The sequence below is a fragment of the Anticarsia gemmatalis genome, chromosome 19 (assembly GCF_050436995.1).
Source record: "Anticarsia gemmatalis isolate Benzon Research Colony breed Stoneville strain chromosome 19, ilAntGemm2 primary, whole genome shotgun sequence".
NCBI lineage: Eukaryota > Metazoa > Arthropoda > Insecta > Lepidoptera > Erebidae > Anticarsia > Anticarsia gemmatalis.
The window spans coordinates 3592109-3608328 of NC_134763.1; the positions used below are offsets into that span (position 1 = coordinate 3592109).

General features: G+C 34.2%; 1 protein-coding gene across 1 annotated transcript in view; it reads left to right on the plus strand.

The window, feature by feature from the left end:
- Positions 1 to 16220, plus strand: part of LOC142981224 (uncharacterized) — a 31744-nt gene that overhangs the window by 6037 nt on the left and 9487 nt on the right. Inside the window, exon 2 of the mRNA XM_076126970.1 lies at positions 5693 to 6044. Coding sequence (XP_075983085.1) covers positions 5693 to 6044 — 352 coding nt within the window. The remainder of the gene's footprint in view (positions 1 to 5692; positions 6045 to 16220) is intronic.

A 16220-nucleotide genomic window follows, 5' to 3' on the forward strand; every position in this document is an offset into this window, starting at 1 on the left:
TTTTGTTTTTAAGCTCTATTTAATCAAGGGAAATACTGTCACTTAGCCCCTTAGCTAAATTATTGGGTAGCTTAACTGGTTAAATTCTAATTCCTTAACATTACTACCTGCTCAATATGATGTCAGTTAATGTATGAAAATATGTCAAAATTCCATGTGATATACAGTTGTTTCCTTACATTTGCTTTCAGTTTATAAATCATCAGATATTTGGCCGTAAGGCGTATAACTTGCCTTATACGTATATCGCGATATTCGAAATAGATTATATTATCGATATACTTGAAATTCAGTGGAATTTAACTATTTCAGCATATAAAACACGATAACAAACTACTAATTGATCTCATAGTTCACTCTGAATAATTGGGAACTGCGAGTGTCTATTGCCATTTAGTCGTTTTATGTATTGTGTCACTGGCCCATTTATCTTTTACTGATTCATTATCACAATGTAACAAACGTTTTTACAGTTCCCTTTGTTTTCTAAATTAATTTAAAAAAGCAACATTTGTTTTACTGTTATTATTAGCGAATAACGTTAAAAGTAGAAAATATTAAGAAAAACACTTTAACAAGAATACTATCGCCAATCTACATCAGCATTTGTAAAAGAGAGATTCAGTCAAAGTAAGCCTTAATACAAAAAAGTGATAATATCTAATTGCTGGCTTAGGTTTCAAACCCAGGCAGTCTTCGAAAGTTTAACGCTAGTCGTCTTACTTGTGTTCACACTGGACCGTTAAAAAATCAGCTTCAATTTAATTCACAAGGCTCGCTCTCTGCCCGTAGTGATCCGTGAAAATCGTCTAAACGTGATTTTCACTCACACGCGCCATGTTCCGGTTCGTTACATTAAGTGAACACCTAACAAATTGCTTAATGACTGGCCTTTCACTAAAGCTCTGTCATTGATTTTCTGTCCGCGCCGACTGTCTGGTTTTGAAGCCTTAAATAGCAGACGTTTTTTACTCAGGCAAGTAATAAAGCAAGTCTTTGTATTAAATCAACTAGGTTTGATGATCGATGAAATAAAAATTATAGGCCCAGTTTGGCCATTTCTGGATATACTTTATCTTTCAGGTAAAAAATATAGAAAAAAAATTGTATGTGTTATCCGACATATAAATTCTAGAAACTTGTTATACAGCGTTGAAATTGACTGTAAATGTGTCGAATTTACGAGTATAAAGTAAATTTGTACGACATGTTCAAATTAGAACTCATAAACGCGCAATAGAATTCAAATAGGTAAAATCTATTAGGATTTGCATAAGAATCTCTTTGCGACTAAGTAATTTAATCGCACACGAGCAGATTATGATCGTACATTACAATATTCTCGTATATTTCTAACGTAAGGTATTCAAATTATTCCCTAGAAGTTCAGTATCTCAACGGGGATGAGTCTATCCTCACATTTTACGAGAACCCGCAGCTTGTAGACAATTAGTCGCCGGACGTTAAAGGCGGGCTTGACCGCACTCCGGGACCAACGTTTATTAATAATGAACAGAATGAACAGAATGCCTACCAGAGAAACATGCCAAGTAATTAATCTAGAATTAATTTGAACCTTAGCCCAACACTGACTACTGCGTAGAGCTCGGAATAATTCAATTGCTCTTTGTTTTTGAACGGATGTTAGCTGATGATTGAAACCTTTTGAAATGCTTCAGGCGTTTTCATAAAGCTAAGATTTAATATCAAGTTCAGTCACTTTCCATTTCGCCTTTCATATTGACCCTTTTGAAACGATACCTTCTGGCTCAAGGTTGTGCGAATGATCAAATTACTATTTAATTAAAAACCAACTTGGATACTTAGGTATTGTGATTGATTTCAAAGTAATTTCGGGAAATATGGTTTTGATTAATCAAAACTGTCTTTCCGGTGATAATTACAGTGAATATAGCCGTACAAAGCAATAAAAACGAGTGTCATAAGATCATGAGTTTAATGATGAGATAATAGGAGTGTTGAACAATATGCATTTCTTATATAGTCACTAAGACCCAGCCAGACGTAAATAAAAGAAGCATTTAAAATACCAAACCGGCCGTGAGTCTACTTAAAAGATTTCAATAAACTTTGCTCAAGTTGCTATCCACTCTGTCAGCGTAACTTCACAAGTATTCCAACGATACAATAAACTGGCACATTGAAAAGGCACAATTATTTGACTCGCTGCCATTTAATTCACCAGAGAAGTATTTTAAATAGGAATAAATGGACCGGACGGATCGTTGGAGCTAATTAAAGAATTCAACATAAAGTTCCGGGCATTTGCTTTGCGTTGACCGAACTTAATACTTTACAAGTTTGCCTCTGCCTTTTACTAATGAATGGGATTCAATGAACGTTGAACAGCTTAAATCTTACACACGGAAAAGTTCATGTAGATTTTCAAGAATCTTGTCAACATAATAATAATATATTATAAACCTTCAGTAAGGACTTATAGGAACTTTCTTTAATTTCATTTAAATGATAGTAACGCGCAATACGTAAGGCTCAAATAAAAAGGTATTACCAACTTAAAGAGGCTTAAATACGAGCATATCAAAGACTGGGGAAAACACCTAAAAAAACGTCCAATATTACTATGTCTCGAATGAATTATAAAACTACGATTGTCGATAAATTGTTTTAAAACGTTACACTTAGAGAACTTATTTTGGTAACTGTTGGTCTTAGTTTAAAGTTTCAAACTTCAAAGAGCGCCAGGTGTTCTAGAATTTCTAGTTCTATGAAGACTCGGGTTATTGTTGGAAAATTCAATAGAAATAACTTTGAAAGAATACTTGATACTTAGAAAGTAGAAGTTAGTTGTGAAGTGTTTAGGGAATACTTGTTTGGCTCAAATAATGATAAATCGAAGGAATTTTTAACGATGATAGTTTTAAAGATTTTTAGTTAATATTTAAAGACATGAATATAACGTCTGAGATTTTTAATAAGAGTGAAAAGTGATAATAAACTTGTTGTTCAAACGAAGGCTTTAATTTTTTGTTGTGTTGATGAGTTACTAAAATGTTTTTCTAAACTTTCGAAAAGTTCGAAAAGCATTTATTTTGTCAATCGATCAAAAGAACTACAAATCTTTCCTCAAACTCCTCATCCATCATTTCTTTCAATTTCAAACATTACTCAACTTAGTTCAGAACATAAATCACAACTGATTCGTTTGACGTGTTGAAACTTAGATTAAATATTGATTGAATTGGCGCTTCTATTTACTTTTATGAATTTATAATATTATCAAAGTATATTTTTTAACCCGTATTCTTGGCCGAGTTAAAACAATTAGAGACTTAAATTAAAGCATATAGGTAGCTATTTTATTAATAACTTGCTAGGTTAGTTACTACAAAGGCCTTTTGTAAGTATACAATCTCTTTACAATTGATAATTATATTTTTTTGAGTTCTAAACCTCTTTAACCACCCATCCGTACTGGCCACTATATCTGCAAAAAATGTTAACATAGCCATTTGGCCAATAAAAAAAAACTAAATATTTTTTCTGTGGCATCCTAATGATTTTTACACGGTAGAGTGCCAGTGTTAAATATTAGAAACTTTTTTACTTTCAATGTTGTTTTCATCTTAGATATTATTTCTCAATATACCTATCTATACGAAATAAAAGTGCACTTTGGTGCAGTGCGTATTTTTGGGTTCCTGGTTTTTTACTGTCAACTTTTCTGTTTTATTTTCACTACACTTGTTCTACTTCACACGCTTAAGCTTTTAGTACTGTGGTAAAAAGGCTGCAGCCACTGAATCACTCAAAAGTAAAAGGAATATGAATATTCATTATGCCTATTTTCTATGTACTAATACTTTACATATTGTTTATGGTGAACTGCAACTAATGAGGGCGGTCTAATCTTTTGTTTGTAAGTAGAGGAGAGATCTCAGCGTGCGATAATTATGTGGGATGAGACAAGCATGGCTGCCGAGGTTAAGTATATAATGCGACGTTAACTGCGTCAAATAATGATATCATCTCCCTTCTTTTCTCTTGTCTTTTCGTAGCGCGGTAATGAGATGTGGCTCCGGCTGCCTAATGAGGGGAAATTATTTTAGCGAAATGACGCTCCCTGGTTTTTCTTCCGGCCTACTGACGATAAGAAAGCGACATTTTCAAGGGAAGGGATTTCATGGAAAATTCTGCGTAATTTCTTAATTTAAACAAGACTTTCTTATTCCCAGTTATGTATTGTAATGCTAATTTATTTTTTTCTAGGAAATGTTGGCATTTAGCTTGTTCTCGGAAAAACGAACAAAGTTTCAGTGTTCCTTTATTCAATAATTTCTGCTACCTATATTTAATTTCATGGAATAATGTTTATACGTTTGTTTGTACGAAACAAAAGCAAAGCTCGTTGATTTTATAAGCATTTTTGTATTTGTGTTACAATATATCAAATACAATCACAAACTCGACCCTTGAACCCGTTACAGCCAATAACCATGTAAGTTATGTTTGCTCCTTTTATCATGATGCTCAACGCGGAAACTGAAGGAGGTCATCGACATATTCTGTTTGTTGAGGAAAATAAGCTCTCCAATAAATTTTGTTTATCAATCTCTTTTGGCTCGAGTGGACTATGTATTATTGTGTGCTGCCAAAACATTTATTCGACTGTTAAGTCTCTGTACATTTGTTAAGCAATAGTTTTGGTTATAGCACGAAACAAAGTTGCAAAAAGTTCGAGTGTGGCTTTGTGCGAGCGCTGCACAAATAACAACTATGAGAATAGTTGATACGTTGCCGCGGAGAATAGTAAAATGCATTTAAATCGTGTTGTATTTGTGGCAAAGTTGACCGATGCGAACTTTACCACCGTGTGTGTGCAGAAATGTGTGCAACTCTCCCGGGAGCGACCTTTTAGCGAACTGCCCTTTGTGTAGGTCGACGTGGGGTCAGAAACCACCGTAATCTACGTGTAACTAACCGCAATGATTTATTACCTCACTATCTACGATCTTTGAATCAATACTTTCACACGATTGAGGTTACCTTTTTCTAATGGATTTCCGATAGAATTTGTTTTCCTATTTTTTATTGGCTACATAATATTATGTTTTAGATTTACTTGTACAAAGTTTCTTATTACGTTACGTATGAATATATCCTATTACGTTATATAATAAGCCGTAAAGAAATAGACGCCAAAGATAAGTTAACAAAACTCCAGTTACGTATATGACCAAAAGAAGTTAAATTGACATGCTCAGTGTCTGCTACATAACCAAGTTATTTAACTATTTAAAGAATGCTAACAAATCTATAAGCAAATAGCTAATTATCCTTTCAAAATTTTACGGAACAAATTTTTCGCTGTTACCTAGATCCGAATATAGGCTTCAACAAACGTACCTTAAGGTAAATGTGGTGATCATCAATCACATCGAATAATAGTGAAAGAAATGTAAGGGACACCTGACAAATGACTACATTCCATTGTCTGTCCTCTCCAATAAGCTTTTTATATTAAACTAATGATAGTGTTTTTATTGGAAATGCTCGGATATATCACTATGGCCCAATTTATTAGAAACCTCTCAAGCTGTTAGTGCTTTACTATTATCTTTTAAGCTACGAGTATGAATTATGTTGTTCAAATGAATGTAGTTTTGTGATTCGGTAAGATTTCGGTATTAAGTTAAATCTTCTTTTTCAGGCTGACGTATCATCTGGTCGGCATCGCACTGCTGAGTATAGCGTGTGAGGTGTTGGCGCAGGAGGACAGAGAGCACCAGGGCCCGCAGACGTGCGGCGGCCGACTGAAGGGGCCCGTGGGGCTCATACAGACGCCCAACTTCCCCGAGCCCTTCCCCGTGCCCATCAAGTGCAAGTGGATCATCGAGCACGACATCGTCAACGGCACCATCTCCATCTACTTCACGCAGCAGTACACCACCAGCGGCCTCACCTTCACCGAGTACACCTACTACGACGACACATACAAGCTCGAGGAGAGGAGAGCACTTACCGTTACTGAGGAGAATATTACCAAGATAAAATGGCTACAGGTAAGTAAATATTAAAGGTTTTGATGCCAATAAATGATCTAAACTTTGGCTAAACTTACTGCAGTTAACTCGAAACGTTCATACTAATCCAATACTACGATCTTCGTATTTATTCAGCGGTTTCCGTAAAAAGCCGATACTATTTGTAATACTAACCTACTAAACGCTACTCCCACGTTTTCAAATCGACAGATAAACGTAGGGAGGCTGCTATAAGCCGCTCTAATCCTGTGAATGCACAACTGGATCAAACTGGATTATTGTGGCTTTACAATTCTATAGGGATTGACCTGGTTCATATTTAGAGTTGTAACCAATATTGGGTCGCAAATCGCAATGTAGTTGATAATATTAACTATTTATGTATCTTACCATTTGATATTTTGATATAGGACAAAAAAAAGTTCAGGCGTTGAAGAATTACTATTTTTGTTTTATGGTTAAATATCAAATTGTAAATTTAACACCTAAGCTAGGTTTAACAACATCTGGGGGCACGGAAGTGCCCCCGCAAGTCGAGCAAAAAAAAAGCGGCACGGCCGTAACATCCTTTTCTCGAAGCAATTCGGGCTATTTTTGACACCCCTATAATTTCGTTGTGAATAAAACAAGAAGCCTGGATTTTCAGCAACTAATTAGTCATTGTATAAACACGGTATATTTAAAATTTCAGTCAATTTGAACCAGTAGTTTAAGAATGACAACTTGTTAAAATTTTGAATTTTGTCACTCACTGATTCACTGATTCACTGATTCACTGACTCACTGACTCACCGATCATCAAAAGTCTAAGGTACTTCTAGCAGACTTAGAAGCTTAAAATTTAGAATACAAATAGGGTTTAGTGTCTTAATCATGGGAAAAATTTAATATTTTCTAATTTCGGTCCAGTTTTCTAAATACACCAACTGCAACAATAACTTTGTAATCCCATATAAATTGTATAAGATTACAAGGTTACATTTGCAGTTAATGAATTATTATTACTGTAGAAAATAAAATAAATAGGTGTAAATAGGTACCTACTATATGAGGCATAACGGGAGGGGGTATAGAGTGGGTAAGGGTGTGTAGCCCATGAAACTGAACAACATTCCCATAGGAAAATATGTTGAATTATGAAAAAAAAACGTCTTTCCATACAAATTGGACTTATGTTCGCTCTACAAAAAGAAGTGAGATGCCACCAAAAACATTCTATAAAAACCTCAAGTCTCGCCGTAAAAAGTGGTGAGATCTATATAATACCAAGTCGATTAATCTATTTAGTCTCTACTTAAAGGACCTTCTGTCTTAAGTTATTACGTATGTTATTATCATGCCAATTTAAAAAAAAATACCTTTAAAACAAATAGATCGACTTGGTCATCGCAAGAAAACACAAATTCGCCATTAACATTTCAGGAGCATTAACTTCTCGTAGTGTTGTGTAGTGTGATACATACTAATAATTAAATCATGCGATGGCCAGGTCGGTCTATTTGTTTTAAAGGTATTTTTTTTAAATTGGCATGATAATAACATACGTAATAACTTAAGACAGAAGGTCCTTTAAGTAGAGACTAAATAGATTAATCGACTTGGTATTATATAGATCTCACCACTTTTTACGGCGAGACTTGAGGTTTTTATAGAATGTTTTTGGTGGCATTGCATTTACTAATAATAAATGTGTGTCAGTGTCCATTCTATTGTTTTCATATAGTTCAAACAATGAACGGGCGCGGAATCGTGCCGTGTTTCTGCTATTGAAAAACACAGCCGCGTAAAATGTTTCGGTTTGAGACTAAATCAAATATTTACCGTGAGTTGTGCAATGTGCAGTGGACAAAGGGATGCTTTTAATGCTTTTATTGCTAGGCACAATTTGGACAAATCAATTTAATTTACTTACCAGTTAAATTAAAGCATCACAAATATTTACATTACACAGGTATTAGTGTACCTGTGTAATGTAAATATTTCCTGTGTAATTTAATTATCCCCCACTTAGTGTTAAAGTTGTTCAAGACGCTTAAAGGTTTTTGACATCAGTAAACGACTTGTAAACCTGCCCCTCGGTGCACGGAGATACTTAGATCAAACATAAGTGGTGTTCTGGATACTAATCTTCGGAATTACCAAAATTAATCAAACCCACTGATAGTTTATCGACTGGTGAACGCAATTTACCATGGGCGTCTTATAGCAGTACTATATAGATCTATCAATAGTGCAACGAGCTCTTTTTCTCCACTCCTGTCGCGAGCAGGTTGCCCCACTCTTTCCGTTAAATCCATTTCGTTAGTTATACAAAGCTTTACCTAAACAAAACGTTCACTGTGAACGAACTAAGTTCTCTGTACAAAAGGCACGGAGGCAGTATACAAATTACCTGAGTATTTTTGTTCCAGTTATTTGGGTTTAGGCGTCGGACTACGTTTGTACCTCACTCGATCTTACTGCTTTTGTTTCGTTGCTGCTCTTGAATATTTTATTTTCTTGTGTTCTATAGATCTTTTGTTGTTGAAGAATTTACACGCAGTAATAAAGTACCGTTGTGTTATGTACATCTTTTGCATACAAGCTTGACAGATAATCTATCAATATCTATCAAGGACTTTCAATTATATTCATCTCTCAACCTACAATTTGTCTGTAAAAGAACACTAACAGAATACAGAATAGTTTATCAGACTACCTAACTATACATTTGAACCTTCGATCAGAGGTTATTTTTTGTTAAATCTTATGTTGTTTTTTCTATCACTTATCGCTACAGTTTTTCTTACGGTGTCTGTGACAAGGGTCAGACGGCTACGCTTTTTCACTTGACCGCTAACATTTAATATTTTGACCTATATCCGTGACTGTAGCCACACAATGCTTCTTACAATTAGAGCTTCAAAAAGAAGAGGGCAATGAATCCAAGTTTAAAAATCGTAATTATCTTATTAGATGACGGACTGTTTTTATTAATTTTGAATAGTCAAATAACCCAATAAATTTTACAAGTATAACGATATTACCTACCTTACGATGTATTTTTAAAACATACATCTACAACAACTTATGCTATGCTTAGAGAAAATTGTGTCCTAAATATTATTATTTAAAAATTACTTGATTCTACCTTACTTAACTTACTTGGATCACTTTCATATGAAGAGAAAAACTATATGTTTTTGTATGTCTCAAAACAGTCAAATAACGTTGCATTCAAGTTTGCATTGAAATTGTACGATTCTGGTGTGTTTGACCTTTTCTGTGATTTAACGGTTCCTTTTAACGAGGACTTTTCAGATTCAATTTGTGTAAGGGTAAGAAAAGGTCTGTCGATACGCTCCATTTATTTTACTTTTGTAAATAGCCGGTCAACTGGCTTCGGCTGAGCAATGAAAAAGCCAAACTATAAATATTTGGCAAACGCTACTTTTCATCAATGTACACTATGTACAGTCAACAACAGACGTTGTTGTCTCAGTAGTGTATTTACGATACTATAGTTTAAAGCTTTGATATTCAAATAAATTATAATCAGACGCATTTCAAATATATTGCATCTTAAATTTTAATGTTTCTTAATTGTATTTTTGGAACTAGCCCCGATACTAAGCTGATTTTGCATGCTACAATTTTTAATACTATCGTGTCAAAAATATTGAACCAGTACCTCGATTCTCTACCACTATCAACTACCGACAACCGGCTCGCTATCGAAATTTTGACATTTAGAATGTACTGCCAAATTGTTTCCTACAACACCCGTCAGAGGCGCTGATCATATTTTCATGCACAATTTCTCGATGACAGGTTGTCGGTAGTCGATAGTAGTAGAGAATCGAGCTGCCGATTTCATGAGTGAGCAATAGAAATGGAATGAAGAATATATTGTCATAGCGATTTTCAATAACTTCACTCAATATGCCTCGGTCCCTGGGGTCACGTTGCTTTGATTCTCGCTGTTCTCAGAACTGGGGCGTTTGTATCGATTAATTGCTGTTATTGAGTTGTAAAGTTGACAGACCATTCAGTAGAATCAATCTGTTGTGAACTGCAACGCGTCTTACCTGTAGGTTGCTGGTTTTTCTTGTATTAACCTATACTGGGTACATATATTAGTTTCTCTATTTTCAGATAATTTTCAAGATTATCGCAAACAATGAACATACACAAAACATAGCTACTCGTAACAATTAAGTTTGTAGTTCATAAAGTTCACGTTTATTTTGGGATATAACACAATAAAAAATTAACCCATTTTTAAAGTTAGTGAAATCCAAACACTAGTGATAATTTCTGAGGAAGTTGGCTGAATATAGAATTATTGAGTGCACATACCAGGTGACAGAGTTGTTTATTTTTTTTTTACGCGAGAAGGAGTATTTATTGGCTAAAAACAAAAATGGATTTGAAACTATGTTTACGATATATGCAGCGAAAAATTTAGTTATCATACTACGAAATACATGTAAGCAAATGTCGGGCTCAAAGCAAAATGGAAATACAGTCTGCTCCTAGTTAGTTTCGAGCAACGATTTTAATCTGACAGTGACGTGAGGATTTTATTCACCTTGTTTTTACCATGACACGTTTTAGAAAACTATCTTTCTGCTCATCTAAAAACAAATACACATAAAGTTTTTATACACACTGTATAAGCTCGGAAAATGTATAAGGGTGTTGTTGTTAACTGTCGCAGGAGATAGAAAACAAATGACACGAGCCTTGAAAGATGGCTAGCAGTTGGTAGCTTACTGACGGGCGACAATATTTTAAAGTGGACATTTGTAGGATTTTGGGACACCCTTTTTGTTACGTACCTTCAAAAGGAGAGTATATAGATGCAAAAGTTTGTATGTTTGTTACTCTTTAACGCCAAAACGACTTAACAGATTTAGATGAAACTACACAGTAATATATGAGTTGACTATTTGAGTTTTAGATAAAAATTTTCAATATTTTACGTGAGTCAAATTTCCTGATTTAGTTGGTTTTTATTATATTTACGTTATATCATAAGAAAGTTTGTAATGTCACTGAAAGTGGTACAGCTCTAAACCAAGTTAATCCCTACAACGTTTAAGTTATTTCAGTAAATCTGTTTACAGAATAAAATACAGCGTCTAAAACATATTTACTGGGTCGTAGTTCAAAGCTGAGAGCTAAGGCGATTCACTTGCAAGTGGAATTTCCAAGATAAATCTACCTACTCCGAAAGAAAAACATTTCTCAAAACCGTTTTGAAAATATGCTACGAGTACCTTTGTACTTCCTACTTTTAAGAGCTACTGCTTTTTTAGCGTTTGTAAGTGAATGTCCAAGCTAAACCACTTTTAGAGAGACTATTATGTCATTTTCTACACCAGAATGATAAAGAAAATGTCGATCGACGAAGAAAATTCATGGTTGAGTATTGGTTTGTTGGATGTAAACTTAACCTATAATATTTCGATTTTATTCATATCTGAATTTTAGCCATTGATGTCACATGTTCGTGACATCAATGACTCTGTGTTAGGGATGTAGCAGAGCATTATTCACAAAACTTAACGCACGGTGCAGGATCTTTATTGTTCAAATTTAGTCTAGTGCAATAAATGTCTTTGAAGGCTATGCGATTAGCATTTTTATATATTAACCGTCTAGAACACCAATTCACATCCGATAAAGCCACGTTCTAACCCTATTCTGTGGTAGTGTGTTATAGACGCGGAGTCAATTTCAGATACACAAAGATCCTCAGACATAAATAAATTAATGTACGACGTCAGGATAAGGAATTTTATGTCAACAAATAAATTGGATGTTGTAACAAAAACTAATTTATAGTCTTCCAACTATATAGCTACTCACCCCCGGTGCGTATGGTTGCCAAGAAAAATGTAGCTCAAACATGATGATAAATTGTGCAATTCAGTTATATTTTAATTAATAGTTTTGGCATATTTATCTATACTAATATTATAAAGCTGAAGAGTTTGTTTGTTTGTTTGTTTGTTTGAACGCGCTAATCTCAGGAACTACTGGTCCGATTTAAAAAATTCTTTCAGTGTTAGACAGCCCATTTATCGAAGAAGGCTATAGGCTATATATCATCACGCTACGGTCATTAGGAGCGGAGTAGCATCGAAAAATGTTACAAAAACGGGGAAAATTTTGACCCATTCTCTTAGGTGACGCAAGCGAAGTTGCGCGGGTCAGCTAGTTATTAATATTAATAGTTTTCGCAATTATTATTAGGCCTCTGCCTGCACCTCTGGAAAAAAGGCGTGATTTTATGTATAATGTATGTATTTGGTAAATTGTTTTATTTAATTACATAATAAGTAAGGAAGGATACGAAGGCTGAAGGAGTGTGTATAATGCGTTGTCTGGTCTACCATTAGTAGAATTCAGTATCGTCACTAACTTATAAATATTTTAAAATTATCGTTAAAAAATCTTGAATAGCGCTGAATATGTTTTACTGAAAAAAAGGGGTAGCTACTCGTTTGTCGTTAGATGGAGATAAAGTGCTTAAGTTAAAGTAATATTCTAACAAGAGTGACAGAGATATCTCTATTATTTAAAAGTACCCGCAATTGTAATGAAATTAAAGTTCAAGTAAATTATTAAAAAAATATCGGTATCCTATTTTAAACAGCCCACAAACAGATAGGCATAAAGATGGATAGACTTTCAGTAAAGAAGCATGTTTATCTCACCTGCTTAACAGCGGCTTGTACCGAGTGACACTGACAGGGGTAGTTCTGTACACAATGTATTACTGTACCCACAAAGGGCCGTACTTACTAACACTATATATTTGTCACCTGTGACGGCAGATGTCTAGACGGATTAAGGTATGTTATTCTACACTAAACAACGTACTTAATGCTGTCCAATAACGTAGGCTTGCAGGTTTATGTTATCGCTGTATTTTATATAACCCTACGTTAAGTGCTTGGCAGTTGCTACGCACATAGTTATTTATTTCGTATAATAATTGTCACTTACAAGTTTCTACATATTTTTAGTAATGGGAAAATACTTTAAACCGCTCTTCCAAGCAGCCTGCGTGACATGATAGCTACGGTATACGCTACCTGAACTTTGACATTTTAAACGTTATAAAGAGGAATCATTTTCGATATTTTTTACTGTTTTTTTTCTTGTCTAAGTATTTCTTTTTCTTTGTTACTTTTTTATATTATCAGATACTTATTTTTAGAGTAAAAATACTTGGCAAATTATTGTAGGATGGGTTAGTAACAAAAATAATATTATTTTAAGTAGCAGCAGGAGTTTGGGCACAAAATTACGAAACAAAGTACTTTTCGACATAAAACAGGTCAATATCGAATATCCTCCTCGTTCTCTCTTCCCACGCGTTGAAAATATTTATTTGTACAGGTGTTAAGAAAATAAAGCGATCTTAAACATATTCACGACATAAAGGAAACACATTTTACAGTAACATTTACATGACAAACGTTTACATTATTTGAGCACAAAGGACAAAAAGCTTTTGTATTCAACGAGCTTAAAAGGGTTCAAATAGAATGGTGATTTGTTCTCATGTGATTTGGATATCATATATTATATTTTTTTATTCTTCTATAAATACGCATAATGTTCTTACAAAGCTCTCTAAAAAATGTTTTCGTTGATCTACTATTGTATAGATTTTGTACAAAAATCCTACTCCAGTAGCGCGATTCTATAGTCGATAGGTAGACTATCGACTATAGACAATCTTACAAAATTTCTCGATAGCTAACCTATCGAGAAAGGCGAACGGCAGGTTTATATGAAGAATTCGTACAGCTTATAAAATGTCATGTTTAGGTTTACTTTTTGTTTTAATTGGCAGCTAATATGATAAACAAGCTTATTTTAAAATTATTATATTTTTAAAAGTTGGGAGGTAAAAGTTATGTCCATTTTTAGAAGCCCCGATAGTTCGCTAAATTGCTCAGATGCTGTCAAAACCACAATCCAAAACAACAGCAAATTAGCGGATGCGTAGACGTCAGACTAAAAGTGACGTCTCATGAGATTTTATTTTTCTTTAGTTGTCAACAAATATAAGCCATATACCAAAAATTATTATTTAAATAAACAAATACTTTCTAATTAATCCGGACTTCTAAAAATATTATTCCCAAATAAAAATAAGTGACTTAGTCCCCTAAATAAGTGGTACAAATTCTGTTACGAAACAACACAAACTTTAAGCTGTACGAAATCTGCCGATCTCCTTTGTATGATACTCGAATCAGCGCCTCCAGCGGGATTCGTAAAAACTATTATAGACCTCCCGGTCTATAATAGTTTCTATCGGTTCCCACCGATAGAACTGGCTTCAGAGAATCACGCTACTGAGTTAGTTTAGTGTTAGGACGGCAGAATAATAATACGACGGGTGTTATATTCTTACATTACATACAATTATTATTAGTGCGTTTATTGTTGATGTTTGGTCTCAATCCAAAGGCATCATGCATATATAAATACTACAAAATAATGTGGACTCTGATACAATTGAACTGAGCGTGGATACGTATAGTTGTGTGACGTCATGACGGAGCCTTCAACATCGGCCGGTTCATTACAGTAACAATAGCTCGGAGATAGTGGCTTGTAGCGGCTTCACTGTGACGCGCTCATTCTATTGTGGACTTTTCTCTCTACGAGAAGAATTATTCAGGTCAAATCAAACTATTTCCACGAAAATAACTCTATTTCTAAAACGAACGAACTATTTTCATAGGTTATAACCATTATTCCTCGAAAACGCGGTTAAATGTTCATTAAACATTTGAAACGATTCTGCATACAGACTAAGTAAGAGGCATTTACTCGGAGTTTCTGAGGGATAATGTTAGTCTGTGTTCTAACTTTATGATGTCGTAGCAGATATTGAAATAGTCGCCGTCGAGTATAGATTTAGTGTTCATCGTCGACGTCTCTGTGCCAAGTTACGTAACACTTTAGATTTATCGGAGCTTTAGATTATGCGGACGATTCATATATTTGAACTGTTAGCAGATTCGATATCTGCAACTATTCAAATATTGCCACAAGATTATTATATTAACTGGCAGTGGGATTGAATATTCAGCTTTACACGTTTGTAAATTGTTATAGTATATTAAAGCTAATTTATAGCGTTACAATGTTTATAGCTTTATTATTTGTACTTACCAACCTGTATGACAAGATGTAAGGAAACGTACCAAGTAGCATTCTTTGATCGCTGCCTACCCCTATGGAAAAAAGGCGTGATATTATATACCTACCTATGTATAATATTACAATGTACTTACAAAGATTTAAGCTATAATAATCAACATATTTATATAGATTCGTTACTTTTAATTTTAAGAAAATAGCTCGGGAAAATGTTCCTTTATTACCTAGTCCTGAAACTACTTCCAAACATTATAAGTGAATATTTTTGCTCAAAGAAACGGAAGGAGCCATTAAACAGCCTCTTAGAATACATAAATTCCGAGCTGTATTTAATCACTATCATTTTCCTCTCGGACAACTCATCTAAATTAAAAAGTCGTCTTGCAAGAAAACTTCGCAATTAAAACTAGTTGCAGACTGAAACGTTCTTCACACTAATTACGGATATTATTTCGAAATTTCTCTTAAACTGAAACTGCAGACTGATCCGTAGCATTTAATTATTGTTGCGGTTTTAGCAACAGATTTAACTAGTAGCTACTGCATTCATTAAATAATAATCTACCTAGGTTTCCGGCTTTAGTCACAGTAAACTTCAACTTTAAAATAATATATTTTCTTTGCGAATAAAATGTGAAAAGTTTTTATAGGATTCACTATTATCGGCCAGCATGAATAACTCTACACTAGGTCGACGATTAATCACGTGAAAGAAAGCAAACTAAAGCAGTTGTTTAGCAGAAGTAATTAATATAACAATTAATCTTGAACAACAAAGTAGATATTACGTTAAAAAAGACGATTTCCTAGAACCTTAAGCGTGAGATACTTCGTCACGATATTGCAAGTTAATGCATATCAAGTTTTAGAAATAATCCCTGTTTATTTTGATTTCAGGAACACACATCATAAAGTTCTTAATTAATAGCCGCATATCAGTTCCATTTATCTTTATAGCGGGATAAAAGAGAGCATTTGCTGTAGTTAACTAGTGTATGTGAGTCTGGCGTCTCTCTGCTT